Below are 17,852 nucleotides of genomic sequence, written 5' to 3' on the forward strand. Positions count from 1 at the left end.
CTACTGTGCAGCAAAGCCGTACCGCGTCTGCCAGCACCCAGGAGACATAGGGTGACGGTTACCTGAGCGGGCTCCATGCTTGCTGTGGTATGGCGTCTGCACAGGTAACTCAGGAAAAAAGGCGCGAAATGATTGTCTGCCCTTGCTTTCACGGAGAGAGGGAGGGAACGGGGGCCTGACGATACGTACCCAGAACCACCCGCGACAATGTTTTAGCCCCATCAGAGTGCTCCATTGTGACTGCTCTGGACAGCACTCTCAGATGCCCGATTGTTTGCCATTGCTCTGACGCTGGGAGGGGCGCTTACAGGGTTGGCTTCAGGGAGCTAAAATCAACAAAGGGGGTGGCTTTACATCAAGGAGTATTTCAGGCAGGACTTCACGGAGGGTTCCAATAAGAAATGGTGCACCTAAGTTATTGTTCTTATTGGAACAAGAAGGTTAGCCTGGCCTCTGATTGATACATGGCTAGATTTACCTCGCTGCACCTTTTCTGTAAGTGACTGCAGTGTGATCTAGAAGAATGAGTCCCCTAGACAGGGGAGGGGGGGAAGCAAATGAGTACAAAACAAATCTGGTCTATTTCTTGTTTTGATCCACTCCATCTATCTTTTACATCTTTGGCTGGCAGCAGACGGTGCAGAAGGACTGCATGCCATCCACATCTCATGGCTGCTCGGCAGAAGATGGTACAGTACGACTGCTAGCAGTCCGTATCGCCTGCCCGCTCACCATAAGACGGTTCAATAGGACTGACTGCAGGACTAAAGAGAATGACCTGGTCAAGTCACTCCAAATTTAGTCCCTGCGCCCATGTCTGCCCAGGCGCTCCTGATCGACCTCACAGAGGCGACCAGGAGCACCTCAGACATGACGATGACGGCTACCAGTCGTACTGTACCGTCTGCTGCCACAAGGCAAGGGGTTGCTGCTACTGTGTAGCAATGCCGTACCGCGTCTGCCAGCACCCAGGAGACATAGGGTGAAGGTTACCTGAGCGGGCTCCATGCTTGCCATGGTATGGCGTCTGCACAGGTAACTCAGGAAAAAAGGCGCGAAATGATTGTCTGCCCTTGCTTTCACGGGGGGAGGGAGGGAACGGGGGGCTGACGATATGTACCCAGAACCACCCGCGACGATGTTTTAGCCCCATCAGGCATTGGGATCTCAACCCAGAATTCCAATGGGCAGCGGAGACTGTGGGAACTGTGGGATAGCTACCCACAGTGCAACGCTCCGGAAGTCGACGCTTGCCTCGGTACTGTGGAAGCGCTCCGCCGAGTTAATGCACTTAATGCACTTAGAGCATTTTCTGTGGGGACACACACACTCAAATATATAAAACCGATTTCTAAAAAAACGACTTCTATAAATTCGACCTAATTTCGTAGTGTAGACATACCCTTAGAGACTAACGAATTTATTTGAGCATAAGCTTTCGTGAGCTACAGCTCACTTCATTGGATGCTGTAGCTCACGAAAGCTTATGCTCAAATAAATTCGTTAGTCTCTAAGGTGCCACAAGTCCTCCTTTTCTTTTTGCAAATACAGACTAACACGGCTGCTACTCTGAAACCTGAGCATGATCAGTTATTCTAAAAACTCAGGTTGTGTAAGACAGCAATTGCTGCTACTTTCACCTGAACTAAGCATGTTTAAAGCTGGCATTTTTTGCAGTAAATTATCATTTTCATAACTTTATAAACTTAATATTTCAAATAAAGAAATATCAGTCATTCAATATCCTCAAATTATTTTGATGAAGGTATTATGGATTATAGTTTGGCTTGCATATAAAATAAGACCCACTGACTAAAAGCCATTTAAATATATTCAATGTAACATCTTAATCAAGAACAACATGTAATGTGACTGATATGTCCCCTAATCTCAGAAGCAAGTTTGGTCATGTGTGCCAGGAACTAAAAATGTCTTCTGGGCACATGATGCCAACTTCACTGTATTTCTAAAATCAATGGCTAAGAGGCACACTTTGCAAGATATTGTTAGATCTTAAAGTATAAATAATAAAGGCCTGCTTCCTTAATGTGATTAGGTCACACCTGCTGAAGAGAAACTGAGATACCTCTAGAAAACCCAGGCTAGGGAAGAGAATATAAGTTTAAAGAAAAGCCTCCAAGTCTGGCATGCCCAAGTTTGAAAAATTCAGTCTGCAAGACTTTGAATTGTATTTCTGAATTCTTTACACCACTTAAGAGTGGATATTTCTCTTCCATTTTTTCCTTTCCATTATACACTATTCAAAAATGGGAGTTCCTTCTGTGACAGAAGACCCAGTCTTGGGGTGAATGAATATTTTGGAAGAGTACTGTAGCTCCTTTTTTAGATGGGTGGAGAAAACTTAAAGAGCATTTTAAGTCTCATCTGCAAAATAACTGTCACGAAGAGGTGAGGAATGTATGTTGGGTCCATATTTTTCTTTATCCATGAGGGTCACTTAATAATAAATTTTCATGTTCCAGTTGATTTTAATATTTATATATTCTGCAAGAACTTGAGCTTCTCTACTCAAAACAGCTAGCCATTCTCAGAATAGAATACCATCCCTATACTCTAGCCTGTGGAAGAAGCATGGCCTTTCTGCACTGTCCTGGGAGTGAGAAGATCAAGACAGACCTGGGGCAAGTCAATATTTCTGTTCCTCAATTCCCTGTCCGTCAAATGCGAGGATGCTTACCCTGAATCACAGGCGGTGTTTGTGGTCATAAATTTATGTTTGTAGCACTCATGTTGCAGTGATGAGCACCACAGAAAAGCCTCTGGGTATTGTCATCTGTCAGGGAGGACACTAGAACTTACTCTTTTGCTGATCTATTGAAAATTTAATATTAAAGAACTGTTGTGGTCCTGAAAAGAAGGAGTTTTTATCAAGGCATCCATTTTGAAGAAGTTGAGGACTCTATCTGTATTAACTTTTGAGAATCTCTCACTGGTGCAGCTCCACCACTGGTAGCAATAGTGAGAATGCTAGTGTAAGATAGGTTCAGAGCAAGTCTAAGAAACCTCTGGCTAGTCTACATTAGTACTCGCGCTGGTGTGGCTGCCACAGTGACCAGCACAATGTTAGGAGATTTCCTGTTGTAAACAAGGCCAATGAGGTTGGTAATTCTGATAATTCATGTCTAGGCTGTCTCTGACTGTGTGTGTGTGTGTGTGTGTGTATACGTACGCATACCAGAGATAGAAAACTTCAGTTTCTCTTGAAAGTTGTTTTTGACAAAATGCTAGAAAACTTGTTTTGTTTATTTTACTCTTCCTTTTACCCTTTATTTTCCACTGAGAAAAGGGAGAAAAGGAAGAGAAGTAGGGGAAACCAAAAGCACTGAGTGGAAATGTCAAAAAAAAAAGCTTTTCACTGGAAATTTTGAGAATTATTGGCATTTTTCAACCAGTCAAACAGTGTCTCATGGCAAAGGTGCAATTGGCCCTTCACTGCAGCTCTTGGGCAGGAAATTATGTGCTTAACAACATCATGTATCCATGAATGGAGTCAGCAAAAGAAAGTACGGGACTCTATTAGTTAAGTGACTTAATCAGTGCCCCCTAGCTACTTGAACAGTTGGAGCATTTGAGAGGTTTTCAGTCCTGCATTGGGAAGAATGCGTTTGAACTGGCATTTCCCTACAGATCTATTTTTCCAAGTTTAATTTCTAACTAGAGGAAATGATAGTTTCTTGACAAAGCTTTTGGACTATGGTTTGGGCCAAATGTTTGGGCATGCCTCACACAATGCACATATTGTGCAGTTTACTCTGCAGATGTGGCTGGCAAGTTCTATTTCTTTTAATACCACAAATATAAACAAAGGACCAGAACTGTGTTTCCATTCTAGTGATGCTGGTGCACTGTGTGGGGGAGAAGAAACAGCAAAAACAGCAGTGCCTGTGAATAGTCCAGCAGGTGTGGGAATACTCAGGATATATGATCTCTTCACCAGATACCTTCCATAAGCCACTGGCTAAATGCCACAATAGAGATGGGAAAGGTCAGTCCCAATGAAGTGGCACTATCCCCAGGACAACTTGGGGGAAGGGATTATGTTTCAGTGAGCAGCTTAGTGCGCAAGAGGACTGCTATCTGCTCACACCAATATAGATTGGAGAGAGAAAGTAGACCCATGGCTCCACCTCCTTCCTTCCCCTTTTGAGGCACCTGTCACCACCCTGCCCAACCAAGGGCCCACAGAGGGAACAAACCCTGCATTCTTTTTAGCACACTGCAGGCAACTGAGGCTTTGTATATTTTTCTCCCCCACACACACCTGTGTAAAGACCTGTCCGTCTGTTCCTTTATTGAGACCAGGTGGGTGAGGTAATATCTTTTATTGGACTGATTTCTTGAATGTTCTGGGACCAACACAGTGATAGCTCACTGTTCCTGTATTGCTCCAGCTGATCAGTGTCCCTCTGAAGAGATGTCCTCCGCCTATGGCCAGTGTTGCTCAGTAACCCTATCAGGAGTTTTATTTGGCTGTGGAGAGCGAAGGCTGTGGAGGGAAAGGTTACTTTGTGCAAATGAATACTGTCCCTTCTTTGGCTTGTCTTGTAAACCAGACTTGAAATGCTTCTGTATAGGATTCCAAGTATTTCTAGGCTAAGAGGAGCTCTTATCACAAGTATCCTGTACATGTGGAGAAACATCTGTTGGGATGGTGTCCAATTAGACTCTGGAACTAATTGGAATAACTTAAACAGGAAACCTGGAATTCATTGCTGGTCATTAAAACAGTGAATCACACCTCCAAAGAGGAGCGGTGAAATGATTTCCCCTCTTGCTGAATTAGCATTTCATCTGTCCCCCAACCCCCCACCCACCCAGCTCTATCTGAACTGCATGCCTTTGATTAGGAAAAATGTTAGAGGGGGGAGACTGGGAAAATGCCTGAAGGTCTGAATATAAATGAATTCAAATGAAATATAGATTTAGTCTCTCTCTCTCTCTCATGAAAATTTGCTCTTTTGAATTAGAAAGGCATGTCTTCCAGAAACAATGGCTTCCCATGGTTCATTAACAGGGATCTCCACATTTGTAACAAATTGTGTTTAGAGGTGACCTGCAAAAGAAATTAAACTGGGTTTGTGCCTTTTTTCCGCCCTGCTTTGAAATTAAAGGCCTTACTTAGTGTGGTTCTTTGTTTTTTCTTCTTTAAAAATAAGAGGGTGCCAAATTTTGCTGCAGGGACTTCTTGGAGATAGCAAGGAGCAAACTATCTTAGCCCTTTGAATCTTTAACAGAACTGTTGTTCCTAAGTGTTTCTCAAGCATATGAGTTAAATAGATGTTAACAAAACCTGGAAAGGGAAGTGTTTTTGATTTTTAAAAAATTCAGGTTTTTTTTAACATAATCAGCTTTCATTTGCATGGTGACTGTCAATCCTGTCAGTTCTCAATCATCATCAATCAAGCATTCCAAGAAAAACACGGTAGAGAAAACCAGAATTTCTAATGTAAAAGTAAACTGTTTCTGAGGGGCGGTGTGTATGTGTGTGGGGAACAAATAGCCCCCTCCCCCCCACCTATTAAGCTGCCTCCTAATACACCCGTAAAGAATAAAAGGTGCAAAAACCAATTTCAATCCTTTCTGTGTGGCATTTAAAGAAAGCAAAGGGCCGTTGCTGTGCCAGAAGTATTGAGTTAGCTAATTTGATGATTATAAAATGAATGCACAATAAACCATTATGAAGCATCTTCCCATCTCCCAGTTAGCCAAGGAAAACAAATCTGCAGCCTTGTGAGATCCTTCTTGCTTTCTCTTTGCATGCTTACTCAGCTGTTCTTTGCTTTGAATGTGAGCAGAAAGGCATAGTTGTGTATTAGCATCTGAGTTTTATGCAGGCATCAGGGGCAGAATGATGCCCAGTGCAAAGCAAAAATGTTCTAGAAACACTCTGATTACGAACTTGCTTCACTGCATACCTGTGGCATATATTAACTACCGCATGGTGTGAAGTATCTGCAACCTACAAATGCATTGATAGTTTATAGTTTAGAATTCCTTATCACAAGTAAAATTGCTCCTGAGGGGGAAATCCTTTCTAATAATTTCATTTATTTCCTTAAATGAATGGTAATTTGTGTGGTTTGTCTCCTTTCCTGATCAACACCCTTCACTCTATATAAGGTGTAGGAGGGTTGTGGTTCTACTTCAAAGGAGGAGGGGGAAACCCTCTTTGAATTTCTAAAACCGTGTTTCTTCTACTGATTGCTCATAATCTCCCATGGGTCTGTTTGCTTTCATTTTACACAGAGATTTCATCTGAAAGTAAGCTGGTCATTGTTAGGGGGCTTATTCCTTCACCCACTTACTTCCCTGGTCCTTCTCGCATGAACAGAGAGCAACAATACCCGAAGTCCAAAGGTGCAAACAATTCGATGTTTATTGGGGTGAACTTCCAGCAAGCATGATTCCAGTTTCCTTCCTTAGTATCCTCCTTCCCCGCTCTGACACCACAGAGCCTTACACCTGTGTCCCTGTTCCCACTCCTACCCTTAGCCAAACATGATTCCAATTTTCTTACCCCCATTCCCTGTTCCCATCTCACACACCCACGTGCCCACCCCCCACCCACACCCAGTCACTTCCTCATTGACTACAGATTATATAGTAAAACTTGAGTTCTGCTTAGCTATACCTTAACCAATCATTTTCCTGAAATTTAACTAACCAATCCTAACATATTGTAACATGATTATGTAACCAATTATATCCCACCACCTTAATTAGTTTACACCCAGCAAAATTAATCATACAGCAGACAGGAACAATCACAGAACCAGACAGAGATTATACAGACAAACAACAGCAAAGTGGGAACTATAATGACAAGACAATACAGAAGTGAGGATTTCACATCCCAGCTATTGATAAGTGAGTTCCTGCCAGACAGGATGCCATCAAACCAAGCTTCCCTCCACATTTTCTAGGCACCTCCCCCTCTCTGGAGGTGACAGGAATACAATCCTGTCCTGATAGTGCCCAACAGCACCTTCTTTCATTGTGACTAGTTTGGAATGTGAGGATGTGACTGTTCGCTTCCCAGCTTATGGCTGCCTCTGCTGCTTAGCCAAAGGCCTTAGCCTAAGAACAGGGCCTCAGACTGTGACAGTAAGAGAAGGCCCTTACACCAGCAGACAGTGATTTTGATTCTCTTTTATACAAGTGATAAGAATACACCTAAATTCTTAGAGTATAGGCCTTTACAGACAGGCCTGAATATCTATATCCTAACAGTCATAGTTAAATTTGATATCACAGGGGGAAAACTATTGAACAGCTCCTCTAGAAGGAGGGGTGAGAGAGGAGCTCAGTGGAATTCCATGGCCACATTTCAAATAGGAAAACTTGAGCAATCCAATATCAGAAGTGCAGCTATACGGGTCCCTATATTCACATTTTAGGTACACAGGTTGCTGATCAACTCTTTTGTGTCCTGTTGACATTAAAGAGTCAGCCAAGTTCTGAACTGGATGCTTTGCAGCTGCCTATTACGGGGGGGAAAGGAGGTGAAGTACTGCAACCTTTTATGGGAGCAGATAGGGAGGTTCCAGGCATTTAGAAAAGAAATGGGAGGCTGATCAAATAGGGCAGAAAGGAAGGATAAAACTTTTAGGAGGAGAAGAAATATCTTAATCGAGTGTTTGAGATATTGATGCATACTTTTTTCATTTGGGACAGCTGAGGGAGAAATCTATTTCAGGTTTTAAAAAATCTGTTTCCCCAATCAAATCTCTTCTAAATGGGCAGAGAAGAAGCTTGCTTTCCTTCTACTGTATTGCAGTAGTGTGTTGAGACTCACGCAGTCCATCCAGAAACACACCGACCCCTCTCTTGAGTTAAATATATATCTAACCATAAATGTTACTCATAGTGACATCTCCCATAAATACTGTAGCCCTGGTAGCAAACAAACTTAAGCATTTGTTTTATCAGGGTTTCAACATGTTCATTTGAGCCTATCAGTGTGGCGTGTAGGTGCTGACTTTGTTCACTGGCATTTCTAACCCTCCCCCCAGGGAATGAAACTTGGAAGTGCAACTTTTGTTACAGGCTAAGCAAAGGGCTTCATTTTTATTTAATATCACTATAGCGACATTAATGAAGATATCTTTTAAATCTAGGTCTATTGATTACTTTCATTTCCAGTTTGGAATTATCTTGTCAGCTATTTCCTGGCTTGCTACCCATAACTATATTATATTTCGGTATTTAAGAACTTAACGCCAAGCTGACACTCACATGTGCTAGTACTTACGTCTACAAATCACCATATGTTTTTACGGTTCTACGTATGGCACTACTGGTAAACTCAATTATCCAAAAGTCTCAAATGACATCAAAAATCTTCAGATTAGTTGGAATTCCAACTAAACAAATTTTGGGATCTAATCAAAATTTTGATTCAGGGGATAAACTAATTTTGTATAAATTGTTTGGACAATCCTTATCCTACCTGTATTAAGAGGTAATATTGTACCAGAATTCATTAACTGTAAACTAAAAGCTATGATCATATACAAATAACAGTAGATAAATAATAACAAAACAATTTTAAATTGTGGTCTTTTTCTGCAAACCCTGACTCTAACTAGTGTTTAAACGTGAAAGAAAACCCCTTCGAAGTCCATCAGACTACTAGCTTGATTAAGGACCAACTATGTGCATAAGTTTATTATAATTTTAAATAGCACTGGCCCTTTTAAAGTTTAAAAACCATCCTTAACCACTCATATTGTATCTAGATGTTAGTGGCTGGTTTTGCCTGATGTAAGCCTTGCCTACACTAGGTAAACTTGCATATATTTTCACGTGTGGTGACCCAGCTTCCGCAGAAATTGTGAAAGCACCATTGGGAGACCTCATGTGGGCAAGAATCTCTCAGCCAGACCCACTATTATTGTGTCAATTAATTAAATTTCCTTTAATTTAAAAAGGTGGTAAAATGGGGTTTGGCTCTGGGACCGATGTAGCACTAGGGGAAACCCTAGTGTGACTACTTGTTTGGCAAAAGTGGGGCTAACAGTGATGGGGAAAGGGAACATTTTTGGCAAGCTTTTCCATTGTAGATGTGGCATAAATGTCAGTAATTTCTCAGTAGTAACCACTGTAGTCAGAGTTTTCATAATAACTTCATATTTTTCAAGATTGTAGCTTTCTGAAACTCTCCTTCTGGGGCTGAAATTTCCTGAGCTTGATCTCTGCCTGAAGGTGACATGTTTTGAGGGCAGGTTACCAAAATTGCCTGTTGTGTTTGAGGAAAGTGCAGGTGAAAACACCTCGTTGCACTTAGATTTTAACTCTGATCTCATAGAGAGCTACATTTTAAAAAAAGAAAGACTAAGGGCATGTCTACACTTACCAGTAGATTGGCAGCGAGTGTTGATTATAGCGGGTCTGGTAAAGACATGCTAAATCAATGGGAGAGCACTCTCTCATCGATTTGTGTACTCCACCTCCCCAAGAAGCATAAGGTGTAGCCACCGCGGTAAGTGGATCTAACTACGCCGACTTCAGTTACATTATTCATGTAACTGAAGTCGCGTAAGTTAGATTGATTTACCACCGTAAGTTTGAAACAGACCAGCCGTAAGTTTGAAACATAACATTTGACGTGAGCTGCTTCTTCTAGCTTTTGAAGAAAGCTGCCCAGTGGACAACTGTCAAATAGACTTGTGTGATAAAAGGGTGGAAGATGGATAGCAACTGAGTTATATTGCACATGGAGGGAATAATGAGTTTCTTTCCTTTCCACTTCATGAGGGAAGTGTGCATGTAGCCTTTACTTTAAGATTCCAAAAAGAAAAGGAGTACTTGTGGCACCTTAGAGACTAACCAATTTATTTGAGCATGAGCTTTCGTGAGCTACAGCTCACTTCATCGGATGCATACCGTGGAAACTGACAGTTTGCATCCGATGAAGTGAGCTGTAGCTCACGAAAGCTTATGCTCAAATAAATTGGTTAGTCTCTAAGGTGCCACAAGTACTCCTTTTCTTTTTGCAAATACAGACTAACACGGCTGTTACTCTGAAACCTTTAAGATTCCAAGAGCTCATATAAATTCCACCTTACCAGTAAAATCTTATCTCCAGGATAAGCTTGCATAGTTTGCTTTAGTGTTCCTCCTTTTAAAAAAAAATACAAACCAAAACTATGATGTCTTGATGATGCAAAATATTGTTTTTCTAATCTTTTTTTTTTTTTTTCCCCTAGGAATTTATCAGAGAACTGCTAACTCGGATAAGAGGGATGAGAAAGCTAAGCCCCCCTCAAAAGAAGAGTATATAACTACTCAAATAGTAGCACTCTTATAAGAAACCTAGCAAGGGAAATGGGACTTCGACGACAAGACGTTTATTAAAATAGAGTTGTCTTTCTGAGCAACTTTTTTTTTATTTGGTTCAGTTTTGACATTTACTCAAGGGAGTCCTATTTCATGTGCTTTCAAGGGTTTTTTTTAATTGTCAGTTTTTTATCAAGGATATCAACATTTTTGGAGCTGCTCAACTATCCTACTAAAGGATTTTTGAACCAGTGAAGAACCCAGGCATTAGTGACCATGTCATAGCAATGAAGGGCAGCAATCCCACATGGTGAATCAGAAGAGTATGTAAGCTTGCAGAGCTAGAAGAATTGCCTTTTTATTTTCCCCTAGCAACTAGTTAGATAACGTTTTAAGTTGGCTGTACATTTAACTCATGGATGTCAAGTTTCTTGTGCTTGTATGTACATAAGTTGTAAAGTGGGGGTGTGAATACTGTTTCACTTGGCTGGAAGGGAAGTTGTTACAGTAAACTATTTAAATGGTTGCTGAAGCAAACATGTTACTAGAGGGCAACAATTTAGGTTACCACAATGAGTACTGCCATTTTCTAAATCCATTTTAAAACACCGAGGTGAAGAACTTCAGTATATCTTCTCATACAGAAAGCAACATATGAGAAATGGGGGAGTTTCTTAAGGGCTTAATTTGTAGACTTCTAATTGTTTTATTGACTTTGATGCTTTGCCAGATCATTTTCTCTTCACCTCATGGTGTGTTAGAGTTGTATTAACCTACTGTATAAGAGCCTGATGTGATACCTAGAGAAATGTCAATTGCCATCTAAAAAATGTTTCACAGTGTGGGGGAAAGAAGTGCTACCAAAACAAACCAAAAGCGCTGTTTTGCATTGCAGGTTTTAATGCAGATCCCCCTTTCAATAAAGAATAGTGTAGCATTTGTTTAGAGCTCTGTCCCCAGATTTAGGGGGGGGGGGCTTGTTAGTTATGGGTCCTCCTTTCTTGTGAAAGCAAGAATGGAATACTTTCAGTGGATCCCTGACACTTCTTAATTAGGGACATTTTCCAGATGTTCCATAAGCTACCATATGCCAGTAGATGAATAGAGTCAGGCATTTTATATCAAAGGTGCTCTTAACATATTTTATTTTTAAAAATAAGAAATACATGTTTGTGAATTTTATGTATGCTGGCAAGCTTTTTTAAATGTATTTAATTTTGTAATGTTTATCAATGATTTTATTTACCAGATATTTACTCAAATAAATGGAACTTGTGACTCTTGTTACATCTACACTTCCCAAAGCTACTAGTGCATATATTCAATGATAGTTATAGGGATGTATACACAGAAGGAGTGAGTTGGTCAATACATGTCAGTCCACCTTAGGCTGGCCTAATACCCTGGGCTTGGGGGTAATACCACCTAGCCTCAAATGTTTGAGTATTAGATTTCAGTAGTCTCTGCGGACTGAAATCAAATTCTGGGTTTGGTACAAAGTTAAAGTTGTCCTTTCTAGTCATTAGAGAATGCATTATGTGAGATGATTATGGAGCTTTCACATGCCTTCCTCTAGAAAACATACTGCCATGTACACACTTAGACCTTTTCATTATCTCCAAAGTAATAATTCAGTGAAGTATTGACAATGAGAGACATTCCAGTTCGAGAGACTTATCACTGGCATGGAGACTTGTGGTTATATTTATTTTGTTACTGGAACAATATCTGCTTACATGAATATTATTCCCCTACTATCTCCCAACTTTGGATACCTTTTTCTCCTCATGCGTATAATGGAGATGGGCCTAGAAAAACTCCCTAGTTCTAAACACCACAGAACTTTGCTTTCTCTGAATAATGCAGCTGGCTTATGGGTAGCAACATCCTAGATCTGAACACTCTGAGAGTTGTGGTATTTGGAATCTGTGTCTGAATTTTGTGACTTGGGCCCATAAAGATTTTTTTTTTTTTTTTAAAGTATGGCAAACTTTCTAGTCCTGGGGTAATGAAGTATAGTACAACTAAAACACCACCAAATCACAAATATATTGATAATTACACTGCTTCTTCACAAACAATTGTCACTATATTAAATTTTGCCTAAAAATCATGCATAATGTTGCTAAATGTTAATTAGCCAGAAAGGTATACTATGCTGTCTTTGTCATTAATTGCTTCCTTTGTGATCTTCTGATTTGCACACAGCAGATATTGCTGGAAATAATGGTACCATCCTTTCAGGAACTGTTTGGAACAGATAGATCATGCCCTTAGAGCCGATTTCTAAAATCAAGGATAACGTCTGCGATTTTGTTTTTGCCCAGTGTGTAACTATTGAAGGGCCAGTGCTGGGAAGGGCTTCCACTCCCCCAGCTGTAATGCAGTAAATGCTTCACTCTTAAAAAGTGTTTTGGTAGGCAGAAATGAACTCTAAATAGCCTTTCTTTCCAGCTGGTATAACGTGCCTGGGGACCTGTGAGGTCTGATTCTCCTCTTTGACTTTTAATGGAGCTACTCTTGGCTCACTGGTGTGAGAAGAGAAATCAACTTGTTGATTTAAGATCTCATGGTGCTTATTTATTTATACTGTGTGGGTGTTCCTAGTACTCTACAGTACTTGAGTATGGTTTCAATAGCACACACTGTTAGTGAAATTAAAAAGATCTTGCAAGCCATCTTCAGTGCCTAAGTGGGCAACTTGAATAAAAAGGGCCAAGTTTGGCTGCAATACAAATTTCCTTTGGCTTTAAAAACTGCTAGTGAATTATACTGAATTGGCTCCAGAATGAATGCACTTTGAGGCAGAGTTTTGTTTTGCCTTTTTAGTGTACAAGCAGAGTTGCCAACAAGAACATAGGTTTTCAGGGTACACTTTTTGCATAATTCCACATTAGCGTTCGCATATTTTAAAGAAGTAGCTGGCACCAAAGCAGAAGTAAATTGTAAAGTTGGCAATCCTGAAAAGAGGGCATTTGCAGGGTGGGGGTGGAAAGTCCCCTTCCAAGGGGATTAAAAATGACAGCCAGGGTGGGAGGAAGATCTAGCTAAGAGTCTGCTTATGCGCTTAATGTTGAGACCTTGAAGGTAGAGAGTGGCATGAAGTAATAAGCGGGTGGGAGAGGCACATGCTCCTTCCACAGGTGAGTAACAACTCAAAACACTGGCAAGTACTGACAACCCTATTGCCAACTATGGCTCTGATCTTGCAACTAGCTCAGTGGGTAGGTCCCTATGCCTGCATACTGCCAGTTGAAGAATGGGGGCCTACCTTACTTGGAAAGTTTAGTGGTGGCAAACTTTGGATCACGAGTGTGTGATAGGTACCACAAGGGTACTGTCCTAATAAACACAATTATTAATTAATTAACATCTGGTTGCCACTTCTGGATATGACTTGAAAATGCGGCCTCCGGAGGTACAGCCTGTACATTGTAATGGAGATTTAAGTCCTCTGCATTAGTCTGAAGGATTTAATGTCTTGGTTGACTACAGTAGTTACACCAGAGATTAATTTGGCCCTTAACCCTTAATTAAAGTTGTCCCTCAAGGACTTTCACACCTTGTGCAAGTAATAAATGATCTTCAATGAGTTGCATCCTTCTGTTCTAGTTTTAATTTCAAGCCTATCAACGCATTAGGTAACCAAATCAGTTTTAGAATCTATTGCCTCAAGCTTTGTCATGCTGCATTCTTCCATAGCTTGAATTAATAATATGTTTTCCCCACTCCCAGAGGCCTATCCTGATTTTTTTTTTAAGAACCTGCTTATAATGCTGTGAGTTTTCTTGCCAACTCAAACTTGAAAAATGTGTAATTCTCTCTCCCCTGTGCATATCCCTTAAACTTCAGTCTCTTTCTTAATACATATAACTATATGCAATATCATAAATTAAAAACTTCCTGAATTATTCCTTTTCTGGGAGAAAAAACAATTGTTGGAAAGTTCCTTGACCTGGTCCCATTTAACTTGGCACCTCCTTTATCCAGATTTTCCTTAATTTTCCTGGTCTTCCTGGCCTTCTCAAACACCCCCTGGGGGAAGGAGTCCAGTGCTGGTTAATATTTGCTGATTGTACATGATACTAGACCGGGGGTGGGGGGGGGGAGGGGGAGGAGAGGGGCAGGAATGCAGTTTAAAGTGTAGCTAGTTTATAAGATTCATGTCTTTACACTTACAAAAGTGCTGCCTTCCCATTTCCATTCCAACGGGCGCAGTGAACTTTTTGCAATGATAGATAAAACCCTAGAGTGTCCATTCTATCTCAAGAGTCATCTTTTTTTCCCTTTTGTTCTTAGATGTACCTTGAACATGAACTGCCAGTTATTGTATTGTATTATGTCTTCTCGTATTAATCTGGGCACTGGGCTTAGAACTTAATCACTCCAGGGCTGGGTGCTCTACCTTTGACACAAGGACAAACTGATTTTAAAAAAATATCTGGCTAGCCTCTTCAAAAACAATCCCTTGGGGACCCCAACCATTTTGCTTCTGCAGGAAATATGCTGGGTTAAGTGAAAAGACTGACAAATAACTGCTTAACTTTCCACCTCCTTGTTGCTCTTCCAACTCCAAGGGATTGCAAGTTTTAAGATGGGTTTTTAGCTGACCTTGTGAGCTGGTCTCTAGTTCGTTTGTTGTGGCTGTAATTGGCACATGACCTAACCCAAAAGAGTGCTTCGTTCTCCTGTTGGAATTCCATTTCTAAAGGTGTGGAAGGCAATAAACCTGTTTTTTAAATGCAGATTTGGAGACCCTTCTTGGCTTTAAAAATTTATTGCTTTTACCACTTTTGTGTAACAGGAATTCAAACAGGAGAAAGAAATGTATTGCATGTTAAATCACAAGTCCTTTGCGGTGATAGCATAAGACCTAGGGAAGGCCACAGGAGGTGAGATGAATAGGACCCAGTCCAAAACATGAACTGACTACAAATGAGCTTGATTTCATGAGATTACTAGCCCAATTTCTAGAACATATTAATTTCTCGATCAACTTGGATAAGAACCTGAGTTTTTGGATACTTTACCTATACTTATAATCTGAAGTGTCATTAACTGGAAATCTAGCAGCTGTTGTCAGTGATGTACAGTAGGACTAGAGATGGGCCCAAACCAAAAGCCAGGATTGGAACAACCGTACGCTCAGGGTGTTCCAAGCATTGCCACCCTAAATGCTCATAAAACCATGAGATAAGTGCTGCACCTCCCTCCCCACCATTCCCACTGACCCTTCCGAAAAAATGAGACTTAAAATACAGCTTGGGTTTTTTAATCTGGGTTGTGAGTGGGTTACATTTTCCAGTTTTTCTCTGCAAAGATAAGGGCTTGAGACTCTCAGCTTTCATTTAAAAGTACATTTCATGTAATCATGTGCCTTCAGTTACTGGGGTTTTAAGAAAAACCCCAAATGATCTATGATAAAATCATGAGTCAGCCACAGTGCAACTGGCCTTTTTTTTTTTTTTAAAAAAGTCCAAACTGAAGCCCTGCTCATGCAACTGGATCTGCACAAGCAGACTCTTGGGTTGGCATGTAGCCCAGTGAGCCTAACGATTCTCTGTGGAGGTACCTGTCTGTATGTAGCTGCCAGGAAGTGACATCCCACTTTGTTTTTAGATGTGCCAAAACTCAGGATGTTAATCTGAATTTTTCAATTTAAGTCAGTTTCTATGTTTATATTCATCCACTTTAAAAAATAAAATAATCCAGAGACTGGCCATTTTGTTAAATGATAGGTGTACTTTCACTAAATTGGGACTAGAGAATAAAATTCTAACTGATAACTTTTGTGTTTTGCTTGATTATATGGGGATAATGGCTTCTGCTCACTGGAATAATATTGTACTTGGTTGCATGGTGTGGGCAGTTCTCAATACATTTACTAATTATCCTCTTCAAGAAGAAACAAGCTGGTTAGAAAATGACTTCAGGCTGAAAATGTGTTTCAGTGGCATCTAGCTAACACCCAAAACCAATTAAATTTCACTTCCCAAATTGTGCCTTTGTGGGAAACACAACAAATGTTAGGCTTGGTCTGCCCTTAAAGCATAGGCCGACATAGCTATGGTGCTCAGGGTGTGAAAAATCCACACCCCTCAATGCCGTAGCTATGTCAACCTAACCCCCAGAGTCGGTACAGGTAGGTTGACAGAAGAATGCTTCCATCGACCTAGCTACTGTCACTTTTGGAGGTGGAGTTCCTATGGCAGTGGAACAGCTCTTTTTGTCGTTGGGACCAATCTTATTTAACTTCTTCATTAATAATCTTGGCACAAAAAGTGGGAATGTGCTAATAACAGGTAATATGACATAATAATGACAGGTTTCAGAGCATAAGCACGAAAGCTCGTGCTCTAATAAATTTGTTAGTCTCTAAGGTGCCACAAGTCCTCCTGTTCTTTTTGCGAATCAAATTTGCAGAAGAGACAAAGTTGGGAGGTACTGCCAATACGGAGGAGGTTTGGAATAACATATAAGAAGATTTGGATGACCTTGGAAACTGGAGTAATAGAAATGGTATGAAATAGTTCCAAGTGCAAGGTCATGCACTTAGGATCTAACAGGAGCTTTTGCCATAAGCTGGGGATTTGAGGTTGAAGTGACAGAAGAGGAGAAAGAGCTGGGTGTATTGGTTGATCACAGGATGACTGAGTCAATAATAAAAGGAGTACTTGTGGCACCTTAGAGACTAACAAATTTTATTTGAGCATAAGCTTTCGTGAGCTACAGCTCACTTCGTCGGATGCATGCAGTGGAAAATACAGTAGGGGGATTTTCTATACACAGAGAGCATGAAACAATGGGTGTTAGCATACGCACTGTAACGAGAGTGATCAGGCAAGGTGAGCTATTACCAGCAGGAGAGGGGAAAAAAAACTTTTTGTAGTGATAATCAAGGTGGGCCATTTCCAGCAGTTAACAAGAACGTGTGAGGAACAGTAGGGGGGAAAAATAAACATGGGGAAATAGTTTTACTTTGTGTAATGACACATCCACTCCCAGTCTTTATTCAAGCCTAATGTAATGGTGTCCAGTTTACAAATTAATTCCAATTCAGCAGTGTCTCGGAGTCTGTTTTTGAAGTTTTTGTTGTTGTAATATTGCCTCTTTTAGGTCTGTAATCGTGTGACCAAAGAGATTGAAGTGTTCTCCAACTGGTTTTTGAATGTTACAATTCTTGACGTCTGATTTGCGTCCATTTATTCTTTTACATTGAGACTGTCCGGTTTGGCCAATGTACATGGCAGAGGGGCATTGCTGGCACATGATGGCATATATCACATTGGTAGATGTGCAGGTGAACGAGCCTCTGATAGGTGGGCTGATGTGATTAGTAATGAGTCAATAATATGATGCAGCTATGAAAAAAGGCTAATGCAGTCCTAGGGTGCACCAGGTGAGGTGTTTCCAGTAGAGATAGGGAACTGTTATTACTATTGTACAAGGCACTGCTGACATCTCATCTGGAATACTGTGTACAGTTCTGGTCTCCCCTATTTAAGAAAGATAAATTCAAATTGGAACAGATGCAGAGAAGGGCTACTTGAATG

The 17,852-nt window shown here is 40.7% G+C and overlaps 1 protein-coding gene and 1 long non-coding RNA gene across 3 annotated transcripts in view; one reads left to right on the forward strand and one right to left on the reverse strand.

Moving 5' to 3' along the window:
• PPP1R14C (protein phosphatase 1 regulatory inhibitor subunit 14C) overlaps positions 1–11,597 on the forward strand; it is a 77,466-nt gene extending 65,869 nt beyond the window's left edge. For both annotated transcript variants that reach the window (XM_048844285.2, XM_048844284.2), the window contains one exon: positions 10,230–11,597. In XM_048844285.2, the coding sequence (XP_048700242.1) occupies positions 10,230–10,304 (75 nt within the window). In that variant the 3' untranslated portion in view covers positions 10,305–11,597. The remainder of the gene's footprint in view (positions 1–10,229) is intronic.
• Positions 1–17,852, reverse strand: part of LOC142071580 (uncharacterized) — a 179,103-nt gene that overhangs the window by 44,175 nt on the left and 117,076 nt on the right. The gene's annotated exons all lie outside the window — the stretch shown is intronic.

Source organism: Caretta caretta, chromosome 3 (assembly GCF_965140235.1).
Source record: "Caretta caretta isolate rCarCar2 chromosome 3, rCarCar1.hap1, whole genome shotgun sequence".
NCBI classification, from domain to species: Eukaryota; Metazoa; Chordata; order Testudines; family Cheloniidae; genus Caretta; species Caretta caretta.